Raw genomic sequence first — 22,443 nt, forward strand, 5'->3', positions numbered from 1 at the left:
TATCTCCTAATCTGATAGGAGTCTCTACCTTGCACCTCATGTATTCACAAACAATAGCAGACTGTAGGGAATCCTGCCTGTACAGTCTGATACTGGAGTGATTATGAGGCTCATATTGCTTTTATTGCCCATCCCAGGTTGACTTATAATGAAATGCACCATTCCCACCTGTGGTGTGCATGTCTGTAACTTTATCACAGCACGCACAAAGTACCTCTAATAGATCTGTTTATCAAATCTGTTATAACGTGCCAAGCACTGACTCCAATGTCCAAAGTGCATTCCCAGGAAACTGTAGCTCGTCTCTGTCTGGCCAGGTGTTCATACTGGGGATTATTTACAGTTGAAAGCATGGGGAAAAACATCTCTGTGGGGGAAAGAGAGGGGGTAAGTCATGGTTGGTTGGCACTTACTTTACCAAAAACTCTTTAATTTTCAATATTTGACTCCCATGGGGTCAAAGAAAATCTCATTATTTCTGTTTGAGAAACTGTTTGGATTCACGGCCAGTGTGGAAATGCATTTAGCCATTTGAAGTGTAGTGATTTAGGATTTTTCAGAGTTGTGTCATTTGTTTGACTAGTAGCTTTTGTAAACAAGTAGCTTTCTTGCAGAAACTAACTCTGGTGTTGGCGCTGGCTACCCTGGTCTCCGCATTCGGCTCGTCTTTCCAGTACGGCTACAACGTGGCTGTTGTCAACTCCCCTGCCCTGGTACCGGCTCTCAGCAATCGTTCATATCACCTTGCGTTTTGTGTGTTCAGATGGTGGCTGACTTGTAGTCCTGTGTAATACAACACATGTGAAATTGGCTTGCAGCACATGCAGAGGTTTTACGCCCGTGTGTACGAGAGCCGTAACGCCTCGCTCACGGACAGCAGCCTGACCCTGCTGTGGTCCCTGACTGTGTCCATGTACCCTCTGGGTGGTTTCTTCGGCTCTCTCATGGTGGCCCCGCTGGTCAACAACCTAGGAAGGTACGTGGATCTCCATGTGGAAGAGCAGGGGTTCAACTGGCTTTGGAATTCAACTACATTATCAGTGGGGCTGCTCCCTTGAATATGCTCACAACTCTAGACATAGACCTAGAATAAAATGTCTATGTATAAAAATGGGCTTATTTTCTCTTCATAAGACAATAATAGTTATGACAAAAGTGGGCATTGTCGTCTACCGATTTACTCTTTCTACCCTTATGTCTGATAGATAGTGACATGTATTTGTGTGACATGTAACTGTTGATAGGAAAGGCACACTCCTCTTCAACAACATCTTCTCCATCGGCCCTGCTGTAATGATGGGAGTCAGTGAGATGGTGGGCTCATTCGAGATCATTATCGTCGCTCGCTTCATAGTTGGCATTTGTGCTGGTTGGTAGATCTTTACTCTCACGCATGTCAAGATCTGAAATTGTAGTTAATTGAATAGATTGTAATATTGTACTTTTTTTGCTACTACTCTTCCAGGCCTTTCATCCAATGTGGTGCCAATGTATTTGGGAGAACTGGCCCCTAAGAACCTGAGGGGAGCCATTGGAATCGTCCCTCAGCTTTTCATCACTGTGGGCATCCTCACCGCCCAAGTGTTTGGTGTCCGAAGCATTCTGGGAAACGCAGAGAGTAGGCCTTGTCATGCCATCAGATAAATGTGGTTTTAGATAGTATGCCTCTTGTGTGGTTACTTAAGCATACATTAGGATTCTGTGTACATGATGGAGTCCTGAATTTCGTTGATGTGGACATGGGCCATCGTTGTAGTGCTGTATGGCCTACTGCTTTATTGCAGTGTTTCTCAAAACAACCCATGGCCATCGTTGTAGTGCTGTATGGCCTACTGCTTTATTGCAGTGTTTCTCAAAACAACCCACAGGGACCCACAGACACCACAGTTTTGCTCTACTTCAGTTCCCAGTACACCTGAACCAAGCAATTATGAACACTAAACACCTGGCACACATTGGGCCAGAGACAGAGAAAACTGTGGCCTGTCTGAGGTCCCTGTGAAGCGGGTAGGGAAGCACTCATCTGAGGTTGCGAGTAAAGGAAGTCTGTTAAGGCGATATTGGAGAGAGGCTTGCTGAGGCGTGCTGTCCTCCCGGCAGGCTGGCCCATCATGCTGGCGCTCACGGGTGGCCCTGCTGTGATCGAGCTGCTTCTCCTGCCCTTCTTCCCAGAGAGTCCTCGCTACATGCTCATCCAGAAGGGCGATGAGAACAACGCCAGGAAAGGTACAGGCTTTTTGTTCCAGTGTTTGACTGGAAGCACATGCAATCGCGAAGTGAGACGTGTTTGAGTAGCTCCACAACTGCCCCTTGGTAAAGCAGAACTATAGGAAAACAATTAGCACTTTGCATTACCTCTGCATGCATTTTGATATGAAACTACTTGATGATCACGAGGAGAATAAGTGTCAGCAATAAGAAACTCCTAAAAGTCACCAGCTGTGTTTAGACAGAAGGATTTGTGCTTTTTTACTGTTTTTATGCTTACAGTTCAGGCCTCTGGAAAGCAACGGGCTTATTATCATTTTCTGGAAAAAAAACAGTGAATGTATCTTAAAATAAAAATGCCTTGAGCTACAATTTGAAATAAAAGAATAGATAAGTATGAGACACATGGTTGGGTTTGGGGGGGGGGGGGGGGGGGGGTAATAACTGAGTGCTTCTCTAGACATAATTCACACAGTGAATTACTGAGATCCATTCAGCATGCTCTCCAAACCAGAAATGTGTGGCAGTCACGTTGGAGACCCATGTGCTGTGTGTGTGGGTGTGTGTGTGGGCGGGGTGGGTTGGGCTGTGAGCTTCTGCATTTTAGCACTGCGGCGTCTCCGAGGCTGGGAGGAGGTGGACGAGGAACTGCTGGAGATGCGGCTGGAGGAGCAGTCGGAGCGGGCCGAGGGCCAGCTGTCCGTGCTGAGGCTCTTCACCTTCCCCTCCCTGCGCTGGCAGCTGCTCTCCATCATCTTCATGAACATGGGTCAGCAGCTGTCGGGGGTCAATGCCGTACGTCGCACCGACAACCTTCCGCCACTTGCTCTGGCCACTGCCAGCGTGTGAAAAAGCCATAGCTGACTTAACCCCCGACTCTTCTGAGACGGAATTCCCCATCCCGTTTCCCAGGTGTATTACTACGCCGACAGCATCTTTGGCTCGGCAGGAGTGAAGGAGAACGACGTTCAGTATGTGACAGTTGGAACGGGGTCTGTGAATGTCCTCATGACCTTTGTAGCTGTAAGCGTCTATCTCCCACCTCAGCTGCCCCTGTGATTGCCAGATTGCTGCCTGTCTGGAATAGATTAAAGTAAGGATGCTATGTCTGTGTGTGTGTCTGTGTGTGTGTCTGTGTGTGTGTGTGTGTGTGTCTGTGTGTGTGTGTGTGTGTGTGTGTGTGTGTGCGCACACTCCTGTGCAGGTGTTCATGGTGGAGGCCTCAGGCAGGAAGCTGCTACTGCTCATTGGCTTTGGGATCTGCTGTGCGGCCTGCCTCCTCCTCACCGCTGCCCTCAGTCTGCAGGTACACACGCTGCCGCCAGCCTCCCAGCATAAAAGGATTTTCAATCTGCTTTGAAGTGCCCGCAGGATCTTAGCCGTAATAATTACAGCGGAGCATCACGGGCATCGTAAATGGGCCCAGCACAAGTTAAAACAGAGCCAGCAGATCTGGACTCTGGAACAGAGAACATGCTGCACTGGCAATTCTCTCCCTGGGCAGGAGGGGGATGGGGGGTGGTTGGGGGGGGATCCGGGGCTCCATAAAAGTGACAGATTTACCCGAAACTAAAATTCTGCTGGACTGTCCACAGGAGAGTCTGCACTGGATGCCCTATGTCAGCATTGCATGTGTCATCATTTATGTCATAGGACATGCCATTGGCCCCAGTAAGTGCACAACTGACTTCATCTAAATCCATATTGTTTTACCTCAAATACTTTATGAGATACTTCAGGATGAGCCTGCATGAAAGTGGACATAAAATGGAAAAGCTTCTGCCTCATAAATACAGTCCACTTTTTCCTCAAAGAAAGAATGATAAAATGTGTGATGATAAACTGGGGGAGATGATGATGATGAAAGGCTACCGGTGTGTGCTCCCACAGGTCCGATTCCGACCGTGATTACCACTGAGATATTCCGCCAGTCCTCCAGGCCAGCAGCGTTCCTGGTGGCCGGGTCCGTGCACTGGCTCTGCAACTTCACAGTGGGCCTGGTCTTCCCTTTCTTAGAGGTCAGGCTAACAGCTGCAAATCACAGACAAAAAATGTTATTTTTAATGAAGGTGAACTCTATAGCTAGTATTTTTAAAATTGGCTAAGCCTTTGAATCAGTAACATTACTGAAAAGAAATTGAGCAGCTGGTAGTTTGAGGGTTTTCTAGTCTCCGTTGAGAATCCATTTATGAGGCTTGAGCAGGATACACCCACAGGACCTCATCAAAGTCAGCCTAAATTAGTTAATGAGGAGTTTTATGTTCCTCATGGTTACTGTGTGTGTGCGCGCGTGCATGTGTGTGTGCGTGTGTGTGTCTGAGCAGAAAGGGCTGGGGGCTTACAGCTTCATTATCTTCGCTTTCATCTGTCTCGTCACGCTCATCTACATCTGGGTGGTAATTCCTGAAACCAAGAACACCACCTTCCTGGAGATCAGCAAGCTGTTCGCTAAGAGGAACAAGGTGGAGATTGTACTGGAGGCTGAGGACTGTGAGTTGAAAGTAAGAGGAGTGAGAGACCATGGGGAGGATTTAATTACGACCTTCTGAAACATTGGCTCACCCTGAGGACCAAGTGGTTCTTTATATCAATCCATCAATGTAAGTCAGTATACGTTTCCAGCATCTTCCATTTTTTGTCTTAAGAAACACTGTCACTGTCAACTTGACTGTGGCTGTCAGTGGTGGTAGAGTTGAATAGTAGAATGCAGGCTGCATACAAATTACACAGGCCATCAGGAGCATCAACTGAAAATGATATGTCTGACATTGTCAGTCAAAGTGCACCACAGTTGTGGTTGTATGCACCACATACATGAACTCATAATTTTGCCACAAAATTATAGTAGAAGCAAAAGTGCTGCTTCAAGCATTCCCCATGTAAATAGCAATTTTACACGGAGTTTGTTTTTGTAACCTTATTTTAGCCCATGAACATCCAGCAGAACAATTCATAAATTCATAAGGCAGGAGGAAGTTGTCAAATTAAGATTACATTTTAGGTAAAAAAAAAAAAATTCTATTAATGGTTTCAAGTAGGATGATCTACTATGCACAATGCAAGTACATTTTAAATTACTAAATGAAGTTCACTTCAAATCACTTTATTTCATTTAGAAAATTGTGAGTGTAAAGTATTTTGCTTTATTTTAGAAGCATATGTTATTCAAATATGCAGATAAAGTTCTGTTAAAGCATGCAGATATGGATGTTTGTCATTGTATACAAAACATACAATAGATATATTGTGATAAGACAATAAGGAGAGACATTTTAAGAATAAATGAACAAAACCGATACTATGTCCCTATGTCTCCAAAGCACTGCAGTTAGTCAACTGCTCAGAGAACTACAGTCCATGAATAAAAGACATTTGGAATGTAGGTCTGGCTGATTGAAATGCATTGATTGTTAGTTGGATCAGGAACACTTTTGTTCAGTGTCCAGTTGGACCCCTCCATACAGACTCATGGGGGTGATGCCCCAGTTCAGGACATTCCCTTTTACCAGGTGTTTCTCACAGGACATCTGTTCCTGGATTTCCTCAGAGCTCAGCACAAAATCCCATATGTTCACATTTGTCATGTGGCCCACAAATGCATCCGAATCTGAGATTCCCAGGAAGCCGTCCTGGTCCTTCCCCAGAATGAAGATACCGCCAGTCTGAATCTTGTACCCTGCCTGCAGGTATTGCTCTTTTCCCACAATGCCATTCACCCACAGCTCGGCCCCTCCGGTGTGAGAGGCCCAGGTCACGCAATAGTGCGCCCAGCTGCTTGGCCGGAGGCTGTGGGGTAAGTTGATGAATTCATTTCCGATCCAGAGGCCCACTTCATTGCCCACGGTGATGGTGAGCTCGTTATCATTGCTTGAGCTGGAGTAAGACAGCACCGTGTGCACGGGTCGGTTACTCACACGCACGCTCATGCAGGCCGTGAAGGAGTGCAGGTTCATGTGGGGAGCCAGGTTCAGTAAAGCATAACTCTCAACATTGCTGGCAGTGAAGTGTAGCATCAGTGGAAATATAGCTCGTGGTTCTGAAGAGACAAGAGAGAAGCATTATTACTCTTGTACAGATCATTTTCAGATCTACTTTAACACCATTTCAGTCCTGTAAATGTTCACTGGTCGACTTGTTCTGCTCATCCACCTGAAAAAAACTCTTACTGCCAAGTTTGGAGTCTCCATTTTCTGAATGGAAGTAAGATAATGGAGAGCTAGACTTCTTTGTACAGTGGTGATATATTTTAATTACTGTCCTAGAGAGAATTACCATGTGTAGTGTAAGTGCCCCATATAGAAAAGTTTTTTAAAACTCACATATGATTCTTATGTGTTTTACCCAAATCATATAAGTTCAATATATATGACATTCTCTGAGTTGTGTGGTTGGTATGAGGCACCCAAAATAAAGAGATACAGAATCACAAGCACACACTCACAGTTTATTATTGTTTATTATTGGTGTTGTTTTTGTTATTATTAGTTGTTGTTGCTATTATTGCTATTATTATGCTATTATTATGATGATGGTAGTAGTAATGGTACTTTTCATAATATTATTATTATTATTATTATGTAATATAATTAAGTAATCTCTACCTGATATTCATTGATACATTAATTAAACTATTTAAACCTATTTTGCCTTCTGTTTAAAATGTTAACTTCTCCATCAAAGCTTTGGTAATACAAGTCTGAATATTTGTAATGCCAAAAAGCAACATTAAAATGAACTGAAATAAACAACTGAATTCTCTAGACAGCTAGAGAGCTAGTTGCTTGCTAGTTCTATGCATGGTGGCTACAGTCTTACTGTCCTGAATGAGAAAACAGTATGGAGTGTGTCAGCTGGCTGCTACGGGACCGAGAGAGACTGGAGAGAAGTCTTTACCATGCTGGATCTCTCGCACTACTACTTGGACATTATGAGTAGTGTAGGAGCCGTTACTTTGATAATGTTTATGTTTTGAGGTATTTGTTTCTGAGTATGTGCCCTCTGCATGTCACAGGTCTATAAATAGGAGGAAGAAAGGTCAAAGGGCATGGCTGGTTGGGAGCACGTGGCTTTTGACCTTGTGGTTGTGGTTTTCGGATATACTATATTTATGTTTGTTTTGTATCACCTTTATTTTTGCTTTATTTTTATCTTCTGCTTTATTTATTGCTTTTTGGAGATCAGCTGTTACTGAGGACCTGTAGACAGGTCTTGTTTATTGAATGTCAATTCTGTTGGACCTCATATTTACAACAAACAAGCGTCGAGATTCCCAGACAACACTACTGTTCAATAAATGACCAGCTACAGGCTTCAAATTTGGATAATTGGTCATAACAATAATCAAAAGCCAGCAACTGAATCTTGGTAAAACAGTGGATATAGTGGACTATTGGAGTTCTGAGACCACATAAGGAAAGTAACAAAGGAATTTGACGCATTTGTGGAAATACCGAGGTCAGTGGTAGTCCTGTCACATTAAAAGTTATCAAATACTGGAAATCCTAATCAAAGTAGTCAGAAATGGGATGAATTTGTTAGATATAATTTTTGAGTAAATTGCCAACATGTTGTAACGGCGAGCGGTAAGGAGGCGGGCGCATGTGTGGAGAAGAGTGAGATTTATTAGGGGCAAATCCAGATTCAGAGTCATTAAGGTAGTTCAGGGTCAAAGAGCCCACATAGAGATTCTGAGAATACACGACAACAAAGAAACAAAAGTACACAAAGGCAAACGGGGGAAGCAGCCTCTAACAGAGGCTAAGAAATGCGAAGGCTGGGATAACCATACAGACAGGGAGTCACGGAGTACAAACTTACGGGTACGGACTTTCAAACACATCAATACAGACATTCAGACGTTCAAACATCAAATGAACAGCAAACACCAACCCCCCAAGACAGGATTTAAATACATGAACTCAATCAAGACTAGAAACGAGGAACAGGTGTGGAAAACCACACGAGGGGCGGAGAAAAAATAAACTATGGAATGGAACTAAAATGCACACGGGAAGCCATGGAACATGGAAGCTGGGAGGGACTGAGCGTGACATATGTTTTGCATTGTGTTTGTTTGGCTACTAAGTGATTAAATTGACGATCATTTAGAAACCTGCTTTAAAGCTTGTGCGTGTATAAAGCTTGAAGAGACGGCTCATCATATGAAAAGGTGTAATGGCACACAGGTTCAAAATTAATTGGAGGAAAGGATGCATGATATGAAGAAATATGAGATGGGCTTGCATAATAGTAGAAAAACTAAACTTTTTCAGCTTACACTTCGAATTAATATTATTTGAAAGATGATATGAACTCCAATTAAGTAAAAGAACATGTTGAAATATAATGGTTTATTGGAGGATTTTGAAACCATTCATAAGGAATATCAGCTTTTATTGGAAGAGGGTGAATAGAAAGATGAACAAGAAGTGTAATACATAGCTAAGAGAGTTAACATCAAAACATTTGTGAATGAGGTGGAACAATGGTTATCCACACAAGAAAATGTCTTTACTGAATATCGCTGAGCCCGAGATGAAGTTGATCCAGAAAACAATTGTTCCGTGTCTGTCCCAAGGGCACAGACGATTTTGGAACAAAGACTTTGTTCCAAAAAACTCCTCAGCCTTAGGACGCCCAGTAGTATACAAATCAGCACTAGAAGTTAAAGTAACGGCACAACAAGTGTAACATGCCATAGAGAAAGAGGAAGAAAAATTGGCTTAAAGGCAGGAAAAATTGAGGAAGCAAAAGGAAATATTAAGTCTTACCAGATAACTGAAGCCAACCAATACAAAACTGTCTGAATTAAGAGAAGTAGAGCGTTAGGAGTAGAGACTTGTCTGGAAATTAATAAGCATTTGGAAGAAACCCTAAAATTACAGAAAACAAAGGTACTAATCAAAGGGTAATCTGGTGAGCTAAAAGTGGTAAATGAACTTGAAAATGGAAGCCAAGATATCAGTGTTAGACCCAAAGTCCATGGCCTTCCTTAACAACCTTTCTGAATTTTGGCCTCCACAGAGCATATGGAGCAGTGCACATCAGGTCATCCGGTCAAGCAGAGAGGGTTAGAACTTGTCTCTGTTTGGAGTCAGAAAGCGGGTTTGCAGGGCCAAGGTACTGCTGCGAGAACGTTTTAGGAATGAATATAAAATCTCTGCTGCATACATTGGCAAGGCTTTTTCATGGTCTCCCATTAAAGCAGAGAATTCTCAAACTTTGGAATCATGTGTTTGAACACCATGGAGGAAATTTCTTGTGCGGATGAACTAGATTTGGCTACCAATTTGAAAATGCTGGCCTGTAAGTTGCCTTACAAGTTGAGGGAGAGATGAAGAGTTGAAGCATGTAATCAAGACATGACTAAAAGAAGATTAATGACTAAATTTAGAGTTTTGGTTGAGTTTTTAGAATTCTGTCAAACCCTGTCCTTGGCATTATACAAAATCCCGTAACTAGAGCCCAAAGTATGAGGCAACACGCATACAATCAGTGAAATCAAAGTTCATTGACAAAAGGTTTTACAACCAATGCAGCTATTGTTGACATTGACCCTATGCCTGGCAAACAGTGAAGTATTTTGCTCAGAAGAACATCTACTAGGCAGCTGTTTTTGGTTTAAAAGGAAAGGACATACCAAAAAGATTTCATTTGTGAAGGACAGAGGTATTTGTTTTGCATGTCTTGTTGTAGGTTATTTAAGTAAAGACTGTATCCAGTGTCATTCATGTACTGTTTGTAGTATGCTGCATCCTACACTATTGCACATAGGAAAAGCTGAACAGAACAAAGGAGAAGAAAAACAGGAACCAATTAAAGAACAAAAGGCAACTGGAAGCACAGTGGCAGTTTCTTTTAATGCATGCAGCTGTATTGGGGCCAGTGAAGATTGGTGTGTCATGCTCATCAGACCTGTGAAAGTAAAATTAAATAATGGCATTACAATTATTCAAATATATGTCTGTCTGGACTCTGGCAGTTCTGCCACGGATTTTGTACGGATAAATTAAGGTACCAACTAAATGTGAAAGGGAAAAGGACAAACATTCTGCTACATACAATGGGCCAAGAGAGAACCATATGTACCAATGCCATTTGTGAATTGGAAGAGAGTGGGCTTCATGAAAATGTGTTCATAGCCCTGCCAGGCGTTTACACAAGAGCAAAGATTCCTGTATCAAAAGATAAAATTCCTCATTAAAATGACTTGCTAAAGTGGCCACACCTCAAGAGAGTCAAAATTTCCACCATGGATTCTGACTTCTTGGGAGGTATGAATGTTCCCAAGATAACAGAGCCCTGGCAGTAAATAGCCAAGGAAGAGGTCCATGCACAATAAAAACACTGCTAGGATGGGTAGTTAATGGTCCATTAAGAGCAGAAACAGGTGATGACGTCCCTTCACATACAGTTACAAGAATATCAGTGCATAATCTGTATGAAATGTTGGTAGCACAGTATAATCTTGACTTTAATGGAAGATCTTATGATGAAGTCAAGGAGATGTCTATTGAGAACAAACATTTTATGAAAATCGCTGATGAGTCAGTTAAATTTGTCAATGGACATTATAGTCTAAAGTTACCTTTTAGACAGGAAGATATTGTACTTCCTCATAATTTGTGCACCCAATAAGCAGAGGAATACACAGTGAAGTAGTCAGATCTTTGGACACCAGCTCATGTAGTAAACCCTTAAGACGCTTCACTTGCAGAAGAAGGCAGATAAAAAGTATTAGATCCGATAATGGAACAAACTTTGTCAGGGCAAATAGAGAACTCAGAGAAGCATTATTTTCCATAAATCAGGACATAATTCAAAGAACACTTATGGTACAAGGCATACAATGGACTTTCAACCCACCAGATGCATCTGTATGTCAGATGCCGCTGGGGGCAGGTGCAATATTTAGCAAACCTCTTTTGGAAGCACTTTTACAAGAGCGACAGAAGTGGAATAAAGTCAGAAAGAACTTTCAATGTGGTGACATTGAATTGGTGGTGGATCCATCTTCACCAAGAAGAACATGGATTATGGGAGGATAACTGAAGCTTAAAGATTAAAACTCAAACAGGTGTGATGGAGAGACACACTAAAGTGGGTCTGTTACTGGAAGGTCAGGAATAAGAGGTCCTATTTATTTATTATTATTTTTCATATATCAGCTGTAACTAAAGATTTAAATAAAGCAGGTCTTGTTTATTGAATGTTGATTCTGCTTGACTTCATGTTTACAACAAACAAGTATCAAGATCTCTAGTCAACACCACTAGGCAATAAATAAAGATTTCAAATTTGGATAAATGGTCATAATAAGTATCTTTGAATACATGTTATACTTACGTTATTTATCCCTAAAAGCTAACGCTAGCTAACCTAGATAATTCGCGTGGGGCACAGCATCACTTCACTGTAGCTAAACTATTGCTAGCTACTTTCAACTTGATATATATTACTTTTACTTTAACTAGCTACTTTTACTTGATGTACATGCTTTACTTGATATAGGTTACATTTATTTGACTTTAGCTAGCTAGCTACTTTTACTTGATGAATGTTTATTTTACTTGAACTAGCTAGCTACTTTTACTTGATATACATTTCTTTTACTTTAGTTAGCTAACCTAGCTGCTTTAGTTACTTGATATAGGTTACATTTCTTTTACTTTAGCTTGCTAGCTAGTTACTTTTTCTTGCTGGATTCCTGGCTACTGATGTTACTGTAACTCATAGCGAGCTAGCTCGAGAGTTGTGCTTATCAATACCTTATGCATGTTCGGGATCGTTGTAAGAGAGGAACTTTGAGTAGTACTACAGTTTTATTGCAATAAGGTTAAGCCTAAGCAAAATGAGCCGACGTTTACTTCAGAGCTTGTCATTGTTAAAGCTGGGACGGATCTCTGCACAGCTCCAACTTCAGAATTGTGTGTGCAGGTTTTGGTGCCAATTTGGACTTTCCCATAATGAATTCAGTGTGACACTGTCTATTATGGGCACCAGCTTACAGGTGTGCCACAGCTCCTATTTCCTAAGTGGAAGCATCTGAAAAGATGCATGGCTCTTTTTTTAATGTTGATGACAGTGAAACTGCAGTATAACATCTTTGAGTCTGAAGATGTTCCAGAGCTTCCCGTAACTGCTTCCATAGATTCCATTCTGCTTGTCTTTCTTTGGGAAGTGGGGTATCCCATTCACACTGTTCAGACAGAAGCTCTCTAACAATTGCTTCACCAAGAATACTGATGGGTGCTACAAATCCCAGGGGGTCATAAAGACTATAGATAAAATGTCTTTTTGTGTGAATGGCTTCTGATCGTGCGAAACCTGAAATGTGAAACTGTCTGTTTCCAAGTTCCAACATGTTCCAAGGCTTCGCTGAACAGGGAGAGCATCGAAACCAAAATTCTAATTCTCCGCTTGGGCTTGTGCTGGGAAAGCTTGCAGTACATAATTTGTTTACTGTTAGAAGCCACTGGAACTATCATGCTGAAGACCACAATGAAGAACCAGTTCAGACGTGGACATTTTGTAGTTCTCTATTGTTTGAGCTTTTAATGACTTGTCTGTCTGTGTCTGTAAATGCTTTTAGAGATATTCACTTGTCCGTTGGGCTGTACTGACAGGCGGCTCTGTGACTTGTGCTAATTCACAAAACCCTCCACTTTCAAGGTCTTCAGCTTCTACATAAACCTCAGTTTCAGCTATAGCAGCAGCAACAGACTTTGTGACTTTGAAGATGTAAGTTGGCCTCTAAATCAGCTTTTTGACTTATAAATAAAGCTTCTTTCTCAGCAAAATGCAGCTGAGCATTGGCAGCCTCAGCCTTAGCTCGAGCTTTAATGGCTGCAGAACTTGAGGACCAAGTTCTGTCTGCTGCTCCTCGATGATTTAGATTGCACTGAATGATCATCAGTATTTTGAGGATACCAACGTCTTTGTTCTTGCTGCATGTGAGCCTCATCTTGTAGCGCTCTGTGCTGATCATCATGAAGGTGCTCTTGTCTACCAGACTGTAGGCTCTTTTTTGCTATTTCTTTGTATATACCTGATATAAATAAGTTAGGCTAATGTTACAACCCCATTAAAAAAAACAACATGTATACATTGTACAGTATACAGTGCCTCCATCACATTTGAGAGCAATAACCTGTGAATATTGAATTTTTGAATTATTGCTTTTTCAATATTAATTAGGAATTTAACCTATTATCTTAAATAACCAATGATTACAACAGTAGCTCATATTAATATTAATATAATATTTTTCAATGTTAATTAGGAATTTAACCTATTATCTTATATAAACTGATTACAACAGTAGCTCATATTAAGCCCATCTGGTTAGCAACATAATATGTGTCATAAAAATGGACATAAAAGTTGTTTTCTGTGGTCAGAATGAAATATGATTTGATGTGTCAATCTCTGTATATATTTTTTTCTAACTACTTTTCAGATAATCCACCAAATAAAATCAAGGAATTTCTGCACTTAGCGTCAAAGGAGAGGGATCAGTGCCCAAAAAGAGTGTTGGTTCCATCAATTAAATTTACCATGGTTTGTTGATACTGACATAGAATATTGAATATCATGGTTATATAACTGAATTCTGTGTATATGTGCAGCATATATATATATATATATGTGCATACATGTACTGGTTCTATAGATGGAGCTAGTATCTTATTAACTACGTGATCAGAAATATACGAACATATAGTTACTAGAATAGATTACTTGCACTCCTTTTGTCTTTTTCCTATTTAAATGTCAGAATTTAACTCACAAGGGAATGAGGATCTTATCAGATCAATGGATAGTGTTCTGATAGTTCTAATTCTGTCTAAACATCCCTGTTCAGAACTGATGGTTTGAGTGTCTCTTTCCTTAAATCATAATAAACCACTGCTCACCTACCCCACCCTCTGCTCACATGTGAACATGGACCCTGGGAGAAACATGGCTGCCTGAGAAAACATCAGTGCAACCATACATGTTTGAAACAGAGTCAGGCCCTGGGTTTGCTCAGGTCTCTGTTCATTCTAGCAGCGACACACACACTAATTTTTTTCCCAGTTTCAATAAACACTTTATTTGATGAGATATTTTACATGGTGTACTTATTATTGAAGAATGCCAATAATGTTGACCACAACTGTAAGTATGCTTTGTTTTTTCTTTATATCATCTCATAGAAGCAGCAATGGCTAAGTGGCCTTAGATCGTTCCTTCAATCATTGGCTCTACGATCGATGCCAAACTGACAGAACTAAGAGGAAAGAAAACATGGAGCACCTTCAAGAAACAGTAATGCTACATGATGACTAAAGGTCTGATCACTACAAGCAGAGTTCTTGTGATTTCTTGTTATAATGCAACAAATCTTATGATCATTATAGTTTGATTGTATTAAGGAAATTTCTGTTTGGGAGAAAGTGAAAGCAGCATAAATGAAAGCAGCTGTAGTTGCATTTGAATATAAACTCTCATGTTTAATCTAGAAATGGTGCATTTCAATATAAACTCTCATGTATAATCTAGAAATGGTGCATTTGAATATAAACTCTTGTTTAATATAGAAATGGTGCATTTGAATATAAACTCTCATGTTTAATCTAGAAATGGTGCATTTGAATATAAACTTTCATGTTTAATCTAAAAATGGTGCATTTGAATATAAACTCATTTTAATCTAGAAATGGTGCATTTGAATATAAACTCTCATGTTTAATCTAGAAATGGTGCATTTGAATATAAACTCTCATGTTTAATCTAGAAATGGTGCAGAAATAATGTGTTCTGTTGTGTAAGATATATAAAACATGCAAGAACTAAATATCATGTACTTAATTTTCAGCTTCAAAATGCAATCAAAAATATAGGTACTATATAGTCAAAATATAGGTACTATAGTAATTGTAAAGAGATCATACATGTACTTCAGTAAAATATAAAGTCCATCTAAAATTCTATCAAGACAATAAGAAAGTAAAATTCATAAACAAAAAGTCACTAAAGTCATATACTGTCATACTATTAAAATCTAAAATGTATGGTAACATTTTTAAAGTTTTCTTATAAGGAAATTTCCTTGACTTCCTTATGTCATGTGTTGTTTTTTTGTTTTGTTTTGTTTTTTTTTGTATGAATGTGACCACAATCATACAAGAAAAAACAATGGCCTGTGATGAACAAATAAAAAGCATAATATGTTATCAGAAAGACATTTACTGGCCTTGTATGAATAATACAGATTTTTTTTTATATGGGCGGTACCTGAGAGTATATGTTTTCCAATAGAAGTAATCAGTTTTTCTATATGCAAAAGTGTTTCTTCAATCTTGTCCTGCTTACAAACCGCTGAGGGAGAATGAGAAATACATTTATATCCAGAAACTATATTTAATAGATGTTATTCAATATAAATAGTTTTTAAAAAATGCAAACTGTGTACTTACAATCTTTATCCCGGCGTGGCAAGAACGAGGACTCCACCACACGCTCGTTGAGAGGCTGGGCTATACGGTAGTCATTCCACAGGGTCTTATTCTCCATATCCATTAGGGTACTCTCCAGGATCCTGATCTGAAGGTTTCCGCCATTAGTCATTCATCCAATAGCAGCATTAAGTTTAAAAATAAATGAGGCATGGGTGAGGAACAAGCGGAAGCAGCATACCTGGTTTTGGGAAAGGGTGATGGGAGTATCAAACACTGTCCAGACAGTGCTCTCAAAGCATGGCGGGGTCGTGAGGGACCCGTCATATCGAAAGAAATGGGAAAGGTTCTCCGGGAGCATGGAGCGCACGTTCAGCCTAGAAATGTTCATGGACTGCCCTAAGGAGAGGTACAGGCAGGAAGAGCATTAAAGCTGGACTAAGGCATGAACGGGTGGAAATGGATTTCCTTTGGCATGTTTTCATTGTACATACCTGTATATCTGACTTTTCTCAGGTTACTGATGAAGTCACTGTAGTATGTGTTCTCAAAATGCCCATACTAGATATAAGCAAAATGACAAATACATCCCACATTATTAAGTTATTACATGTGTAGATATTGTGGTTGAAAAGGAAACCGAAACCCATTCTTTCAATTTACACAGAATTGTGCATTAATGCTTTATTATCCCCAAAGGGAAATTAGAGATGAACACTTGATCAACAAATATTTTAAAGTCATGCAGAAAAAAAGCCATTACAGACTACAGACACTAACTGCAGACTTTCCTAGATTTTCCTCGGGTAAAAACGGAAGCCAGTAGACCAACCCACTATGACTAGATCAATAGCTAGATCAATGGCCTCTTTATGAGGTGCAGGGCCTAAGATCTCAAGTCACTGAAATATAAAATTAAAACATTTTAAGCTTTACTGTTAAAAATATTTAAATTCAAATGTTTCAAAACATTCAGTAGTTATTCGGAACACGTATAAATTTTTAGGTTCATTACATTTTTTTCTAATTCTTTTTACTCCTAATTCCACTAGACGGCGTTGTTGTACTCAAATGGATTTCACTTTATTTTATCATTAAGCTCTTTCTGGAATAAAATGATGGCAGAAGCTAGTATAAAGGTCATGCCAGTATATATAACTAAAATGTAAGTGTAGATTAGTCTGAAATAATTAAATATGACATATATAAGATAAGAATAGTGCAGAATCTCACCTCATAAAAAAAGGCCAACACTGCCAGACCATTCGGCTTATCTTTGGCCTCATCAAAGTTCTTGTACTTGTCAGAGTTGTAGTGGACCACATGAAGCTGTGAAACAGAGTCACAGCAGATCACAGGAGATCACAGCAGATCACAGGAGATCACAGGAGATCACAGCAGATCACAGCAGATCACAGGAGATCACAGCAGATCACAGCAGATCACAGGAGATCACAGCAGATCACAGCAGATCACAGGAGATCATAGCAGATCACAGCAGATCACAGGAGATCACAGCAGATCACAGGAGATCACAGCAGATCACAGCAGATCACAGGAGATCACAGCAGATCACAGTAGTAAGCTTAATCCATGCTTCATCGTGCCAAATGAAACCAGGCTTACCTCCATAATGAGACTGCATGGCTTCTCTGTGTGATTAATTTACTAGTGGCTAATGAATAATGTACCAGGCTTATTGTGCTTGGGTATGTGAGTGCTCTGTGCACTGGGGAAGACAGCTCACTTCTGCTATGTAACGGATGCCATCCACAGTGTGCTCAGAACCACTGGCCTCCAGGTTCATTCCACCCCAGTGCAAGTGCATCTGAACAGCGGTGTATCGGTCTGCCAGCCCCTTCGTTATCATCATAGTGGGCGGCAGGTTGATTTGGACTGTTTAAACGACAAAGAGAGAAGCGGAGTACATTCGTGTCTTGAAAGGGGTTCTTGAAACATGGAAGCATGGAAGAGCACAATTTACTTTTATATACTGTTTTTATTTCAGTATGTTTAGAAGAGTGAATCCAAACAAGGTTCGAGATTTTTCCAAAGTCAAGTCCAGTAATTCATAGATTACTGGAACTGGCTTCTATTTCAACTGGATGGTTGAGATAGTCTCAAATATCAAAACATAATGCTGTGTGTGATTAGTTATTAATTAACAACATGATATCAAAATACCAAGATTTACTTGTCCATAAACATTCAAAATGACTTCAAAATTTCCTGAGGTTTTGTTAATTTATTTATGCATTTTTAAAGTGGAGAAACATATACTGATGTATCGACATTACACACATGTAACACGTTAAACTGTATCATTACTTATAACAGAAAGAAATCCGTATAAATAGATGCTTGTTCTTAACACTTTTGTCTTTCTCAAACAGTAAGAGAAACGCATTATAAACAAGTAAATAAATAAATAAATAAACAAACAAACAAACATAGTAGGTAGCTTTTCAGAAACCAGAGTAGTCCAAGCACTAAGCACTATTAAGAGACGAACCCACCACATTATTACATTATAAAATACATGAGGCTCGATCGGTGCGAAGATATTTACCAGTATGTCCGTTGTTGATCATAAAGAAGTTACCGTTTGTCATCTCTCCATAACCTGTCAGCTCCAGCTCCAGCATGTTCGGGTTGTGGCGCACGTGGCGCCGTTGGATGTCAATCGGGGACTGCTTGCGGCCGCCGCACGCGGGGTACTCCTCTGCCCAGTGGATCTGATCCAGAGCTCCCTCTGTCAAATCAGCGAGACAAACAAATTCAATATTAAACTGCTCCTTTAGTGCAATGTGATTTGTTTATGTCTAGTGGGGAAAGCGTGCAGCAGCAGGGATGCTTGTTCACAACACCGTGATAATTAAAGTACGGCTTGTGGTTGAGAACTAGTTTATTTCAGCTTTCTAGTCTATTAAACTTTAAAGATATGATACGAGACAAAAATGGTTGTTTATGATTGTTTTCAGAAAGTATTAAACTAATTAATTGTTCATTTAAGCTGTGCTGTAACATTAACACATATCCTTACAAGCAACACAATATGTAATAATAACAATAGGCTACATACATACATTTACGGTTAAGCATGGAAATATTATCTCTCACAAATTCAAAGCGTTAAATACTTGCCTGAATAGGTCCAATGTACCCCATCAATTCCCGCAAACGCAAAGCTCAACAAACCGAAAAGTATGAACACGACAAATAACTCCATTACGCGTGTCTGAAACGCGCCCCTCAGACTGGAACAGCTCTACTCAGTGAAGACCGGGAGGTTGTGTTGTGCACTGCAACTTAGGGAGAAATGCCTCCTCCTCCATACCTGGATTTGGTTTTGCATGCATGTGCACGATTTTAGGAAAAGGTTACACGCAATATCGCGGGCGTGTAATAACAGGCCTGTTTACCAATCGGGTGGTTATTTGTAAGCGCACGGAGTTAGAAAGTGCACTGCTGGGGTTGAATGTGCTTTTACTCAGCTATCTCGTCTTATCGTTTGTTCTAGGGCCTGCCCCTCTTGAATAAACGTTTTGAATAAACCCTCTTAAATAAACGTATTTGTTACTTTAAGAATGACAGTTAATTGCTATTCCTGACAAACACACCACAGGCAAGCCGATTCTGTAAACACTTCAAACTGTTTATTTACTTTAAGACTAAGATTAAAAATTAAGATTAGTTAGTTGTAAACCATCCTTTTGACATTCATTTGAATGTCCTTTCAACATTTGTGGGTTTTTTTTTTTGTAGTGGTCATTGCCTGTGTAATTGAAATGTAGTATTTATACAGTTTTCCAATATTGTTATTAGTCTCTGAAAAGAACGCTCCTCTTCTGTTTACTTTAGTATTAGCTATGAATCTGAAAATGTCTGATACTTTCATTGTTGCATGTTTTTTTTTACATTGTTGCTTATTTTGCAGGAGGTCTGCTGCCATGAGTTCATGTGTTAAATAATGTCCACCAAGTAGTGCATTAAAGGAGCTGAAATCCACAAGAACCAGCTTTATCGTTTTGTGAATGGAGAGAGTTACATTAGTTTCAGTGACTTGCAGGGTGTTGGTCTGAAGTATATAAGAAAGGCAGACAAGAGCAGACGTGTCTCGTTCCTGCTTCCAGCATTGTAAAGAAAAGTCTTACAGATCAGATCAAGAGGAAACGAAATTGTTCATTTTGTTCAAACTTGTAAATAATGCTTGTTGGGTATGAAAACTGTGTAATGAATTTAAAGCTACAAAGCCATTTTGCAGTATTAGACAAATTATGGCAACGTACTAAAAAGCATCGGCCTATTTTGCCTCAAACTAAACTCTAACAATAGATATGATTAGCAGAAGCTTGATTTGTGAAAAAATACAATACTATTTTCACTATAGTGTTTTGCCATAAAAGTCTTTTGCTCCCAGTGTGGGAAAAAATTGTTACATTTAGCAATTTTAAAGCAAGAGTCAAGAGACTTGTCTTTGACAGCTCAATTAAATTTAGAGCAACATTGTGTCAAATTAAATTTTAGCCAAATTTATTCCAATTAACTGTTGTCTTCTATGACATCTCATGATTTAGAAGACAACTCTCTATAAGCAGAGAATCAGGCTCTTACAATGGCCATCCTCTTCCCTTGATTTAAATCATACTGAAAACCTTTTAGTGAGGTGAAAAGGAGAGTACACAAGCAAAACTCAAAGGACTCCGAAAGATCTGAAAAGATTCTGTATGGAGCCCAGGATCCCAGATCCCAGATCCCAGTGTTCTCCCATCACATCCAGTGTTAATGGAAGACTGAAGATTTCTATCTTGGCAAAGAGAAGATGTACAAAGTATTTAAATGCAAGGATTCTAATAATTATCATGTTTCGGAAAAAAAAAAACCTTTTTCTTGATTATGATCGAGCTGATTAACAACCAAGGGTTTTTCTTTTTCCATTACTTTTAAAAAATCTTTTTCTTTTTTTCCATGTTTACCATGCGAGCCAGTAATTTCAGAAAGCACTGTATATCTGTTCTATCATTGTCTAACAAATTATAGGTATCAATCACTCCAACCAGAGTGTGAGAACACATAGTCATCATGGCCTTTATGGTTCAATGGCATTTGAAATCTGGAAAACCAAAGACATTCCCATAATTCTGTCAAAGCTAACCTAAATGCATGCAGACCTCTAGTTTTAGCTGGTCATCAACAATGAAATAATTTTTGAAGAACTGTCTGTTTGTGATAGATCTTGTAATACATTTTTGTCAAGGTTTTGTTTCACCAACTCCACCCATGTTAATTTTGAGAATAAGAAAGCTTGTGATAGCCTTTCTAACTAGCGTTTCACTTCTGCACTTCCTAACGTTTGTGGTAATTGGTGAGCAAAAGACACTTTATGTAATGCGTTTTAGATATTTCATGTATATTTCGTGCATTTTTCATGCATCATGCATATTTCATGCATTTAAAACATGAAGATTGGTCTTTTGAATTAACTTATTTCTTCAAGTTTTCCCTTCCATTGAAAGACAAAATCCAAAACCAACAAGTTTTATTTTTCATTTTCAATGACTTCCTTGAAGGTAAAACCTGTTGCAATGTTTTAAAACATTAGTATTAAATTAATGTTCAAAAATAAATCTTGAATCTCTAAATTGGAGATTCCTCAAAATAGCTGCAATACCTTACACCCAAAATACAAGGATCATCAAATCAACATTCCAGAAAAAGGAATGGGTTTCTTGGATTTCTTGGTTTTCTGCCTTAATAATATCTTCAAAAACAAGAGGAATCTGGTTAATGAGTTTCATCAGATATTTGGAAAGGAAAAGTCTTTCCTGCTGCGCTATCACGCCTTTGTAGTCATTCCTTTGAATATCTGCTTTTAAAACATCTATAATTTTAGGATTTATCTATGTTTGTATTTCAAGGCAGTTAATTTTGTCTCCTAAACCAATTTAATGTTCACTGATTCAGAGATAATTTTGAATCATCTGATCTTGTGTTATTTTGTTGTTCTGGATGTTGTTGTTGTTGTTGTTGTTGTTGTTGTTGTTACTATTTGAGGATGGCCACAGAATTTACAGACAACTGCAGCTCTTACAATTTGATTTAATGGTTGACCCACTTTAGTAAACTTAATCATAGGCTTTTATTGACTGGTTAACTGAATATATTTAGCCATTTTCTTCTCCCTTACATTCAGGAATGAAAAACCCAGTCTACATGTAGTGTAAGCTTACACATGAACCCTCACTGGTTAACAATAATTGCTGACAAATTAGCTTGCATGCTAATACTATATAACTCTGATAAAACACGTATATGTTTAGATAAAACTTTTCATGCTAAAACACATTTTGGACTTTTATTGGTTTAAACTTCAGACTTTATTTCGCATGTCAGTTTATTAGATGCATCTATCTTGTAGCTTCATTAGACACATCTATCTTGTAGCTATATTTTAGAAATACTACATAAGTGTACAATTAGAGTAAAAGATCATCTTCCTCCATCAGTGTTGGTTGTTGGATGGATATCTTTGGTGAACAACTCAGCCCAGCAGTGTCCATGAGGTGTAAAATACCCAGCAACACTGCTGTGCCAGCTCAGCAACACAGCCAGACCACTAACATGTTAGTGTTAAAGATGTGTTCATAATTGTTTGCCACCTAAATATTACTGGATCAGGAGTGGTACTGTAGTCTTCACTGTCCAGTGGAAAATGGGTTCAGGGTAGCTGAAGATTTAGGCTTGCCCACAGACAGGCCATTTTAAATGCTTAAAATCACCTACAAGACTTAAGAAA

At 39.4% G+C, this 22,443-nt stretch overlaps 2 protein-coding genes across 2 annotated transcripts; one reads left to right on the forward strand and one right to left on the reverse strand.

The window, feature by feature from the left end:
• Positions 1-293: 293 nt before the first annotated feature.
• On the forward strand, positions 294-4,987 carry slc2a5 (solute carrier family 2 member 5). The gene is made up of 12 exons (XM_027024207.3): positions 294-387; positions 615-713; positions 819-976; positions 1,245-1,369; positions 1,466-1,618; positions 2,101-2,226; positions 2,816-3,003; positions 3,121-3,231; positions 3,413-3,514; positions 3,804-3,879; positions 4,099-4,226; positions 4,533-4,987. Exons 1-12 carry the CDS (start codon positions 352-354, stop codon positions 4,755-4,757), a joined length of 1,527 nt encoding a protein of 508 aa, XP_026880008.2. The 5' UTR covers positions 294-351; the 3' UTR covers positions 4,758-4,987.
• A 204-nt stretch (positions 4,988-5,191) lies between these two features.
• On the reverse strand, positions 5,192-18,962 carry ca6 (carbonic anhydrase VI). Its single transcript, XM_081707202.1, has 9 exons — positions 18,792-18,962; positions 18,217-18,399; positions 17,395-17,543; positions 16,881-16,976; positions 16,142-16,208; positions 15,889-16,046; positions 15,669-15,795; positions 15,487-15,570; positions 5,192-6,244 (listed from the first exon to the last, which is right to left on the reverse strand). The coding sequence occupies exons 1-9, from the start codon at positions 18,874-18,876 to the stop codon at positions 5,628-5,630; spliced, it is 1,566 nt and encodes a 521-aa protein (XP_081563328.1). The 5' UTR covers positions 18,877-18,962; the 3' UTR covers positions 5,192-5,627.
• Between the last annotated feature and the right edge of the window lie 3,481 nt (positions 18,963-22,443).

Source organism: Electrophorus electricus, chromosome 24, assembly GCF_041902795.1.
Source record: "Electrophorus electricus isolate QZ-2024a chromosome 24, ASM4190279v1, whole genome shotgun sequence".
NCBI lineage: Eukaryota > Metazoa > Chordata > Actinopteri > Gymnotiformes > Gymnotidae > Electrophorus > Electrophorus electricus.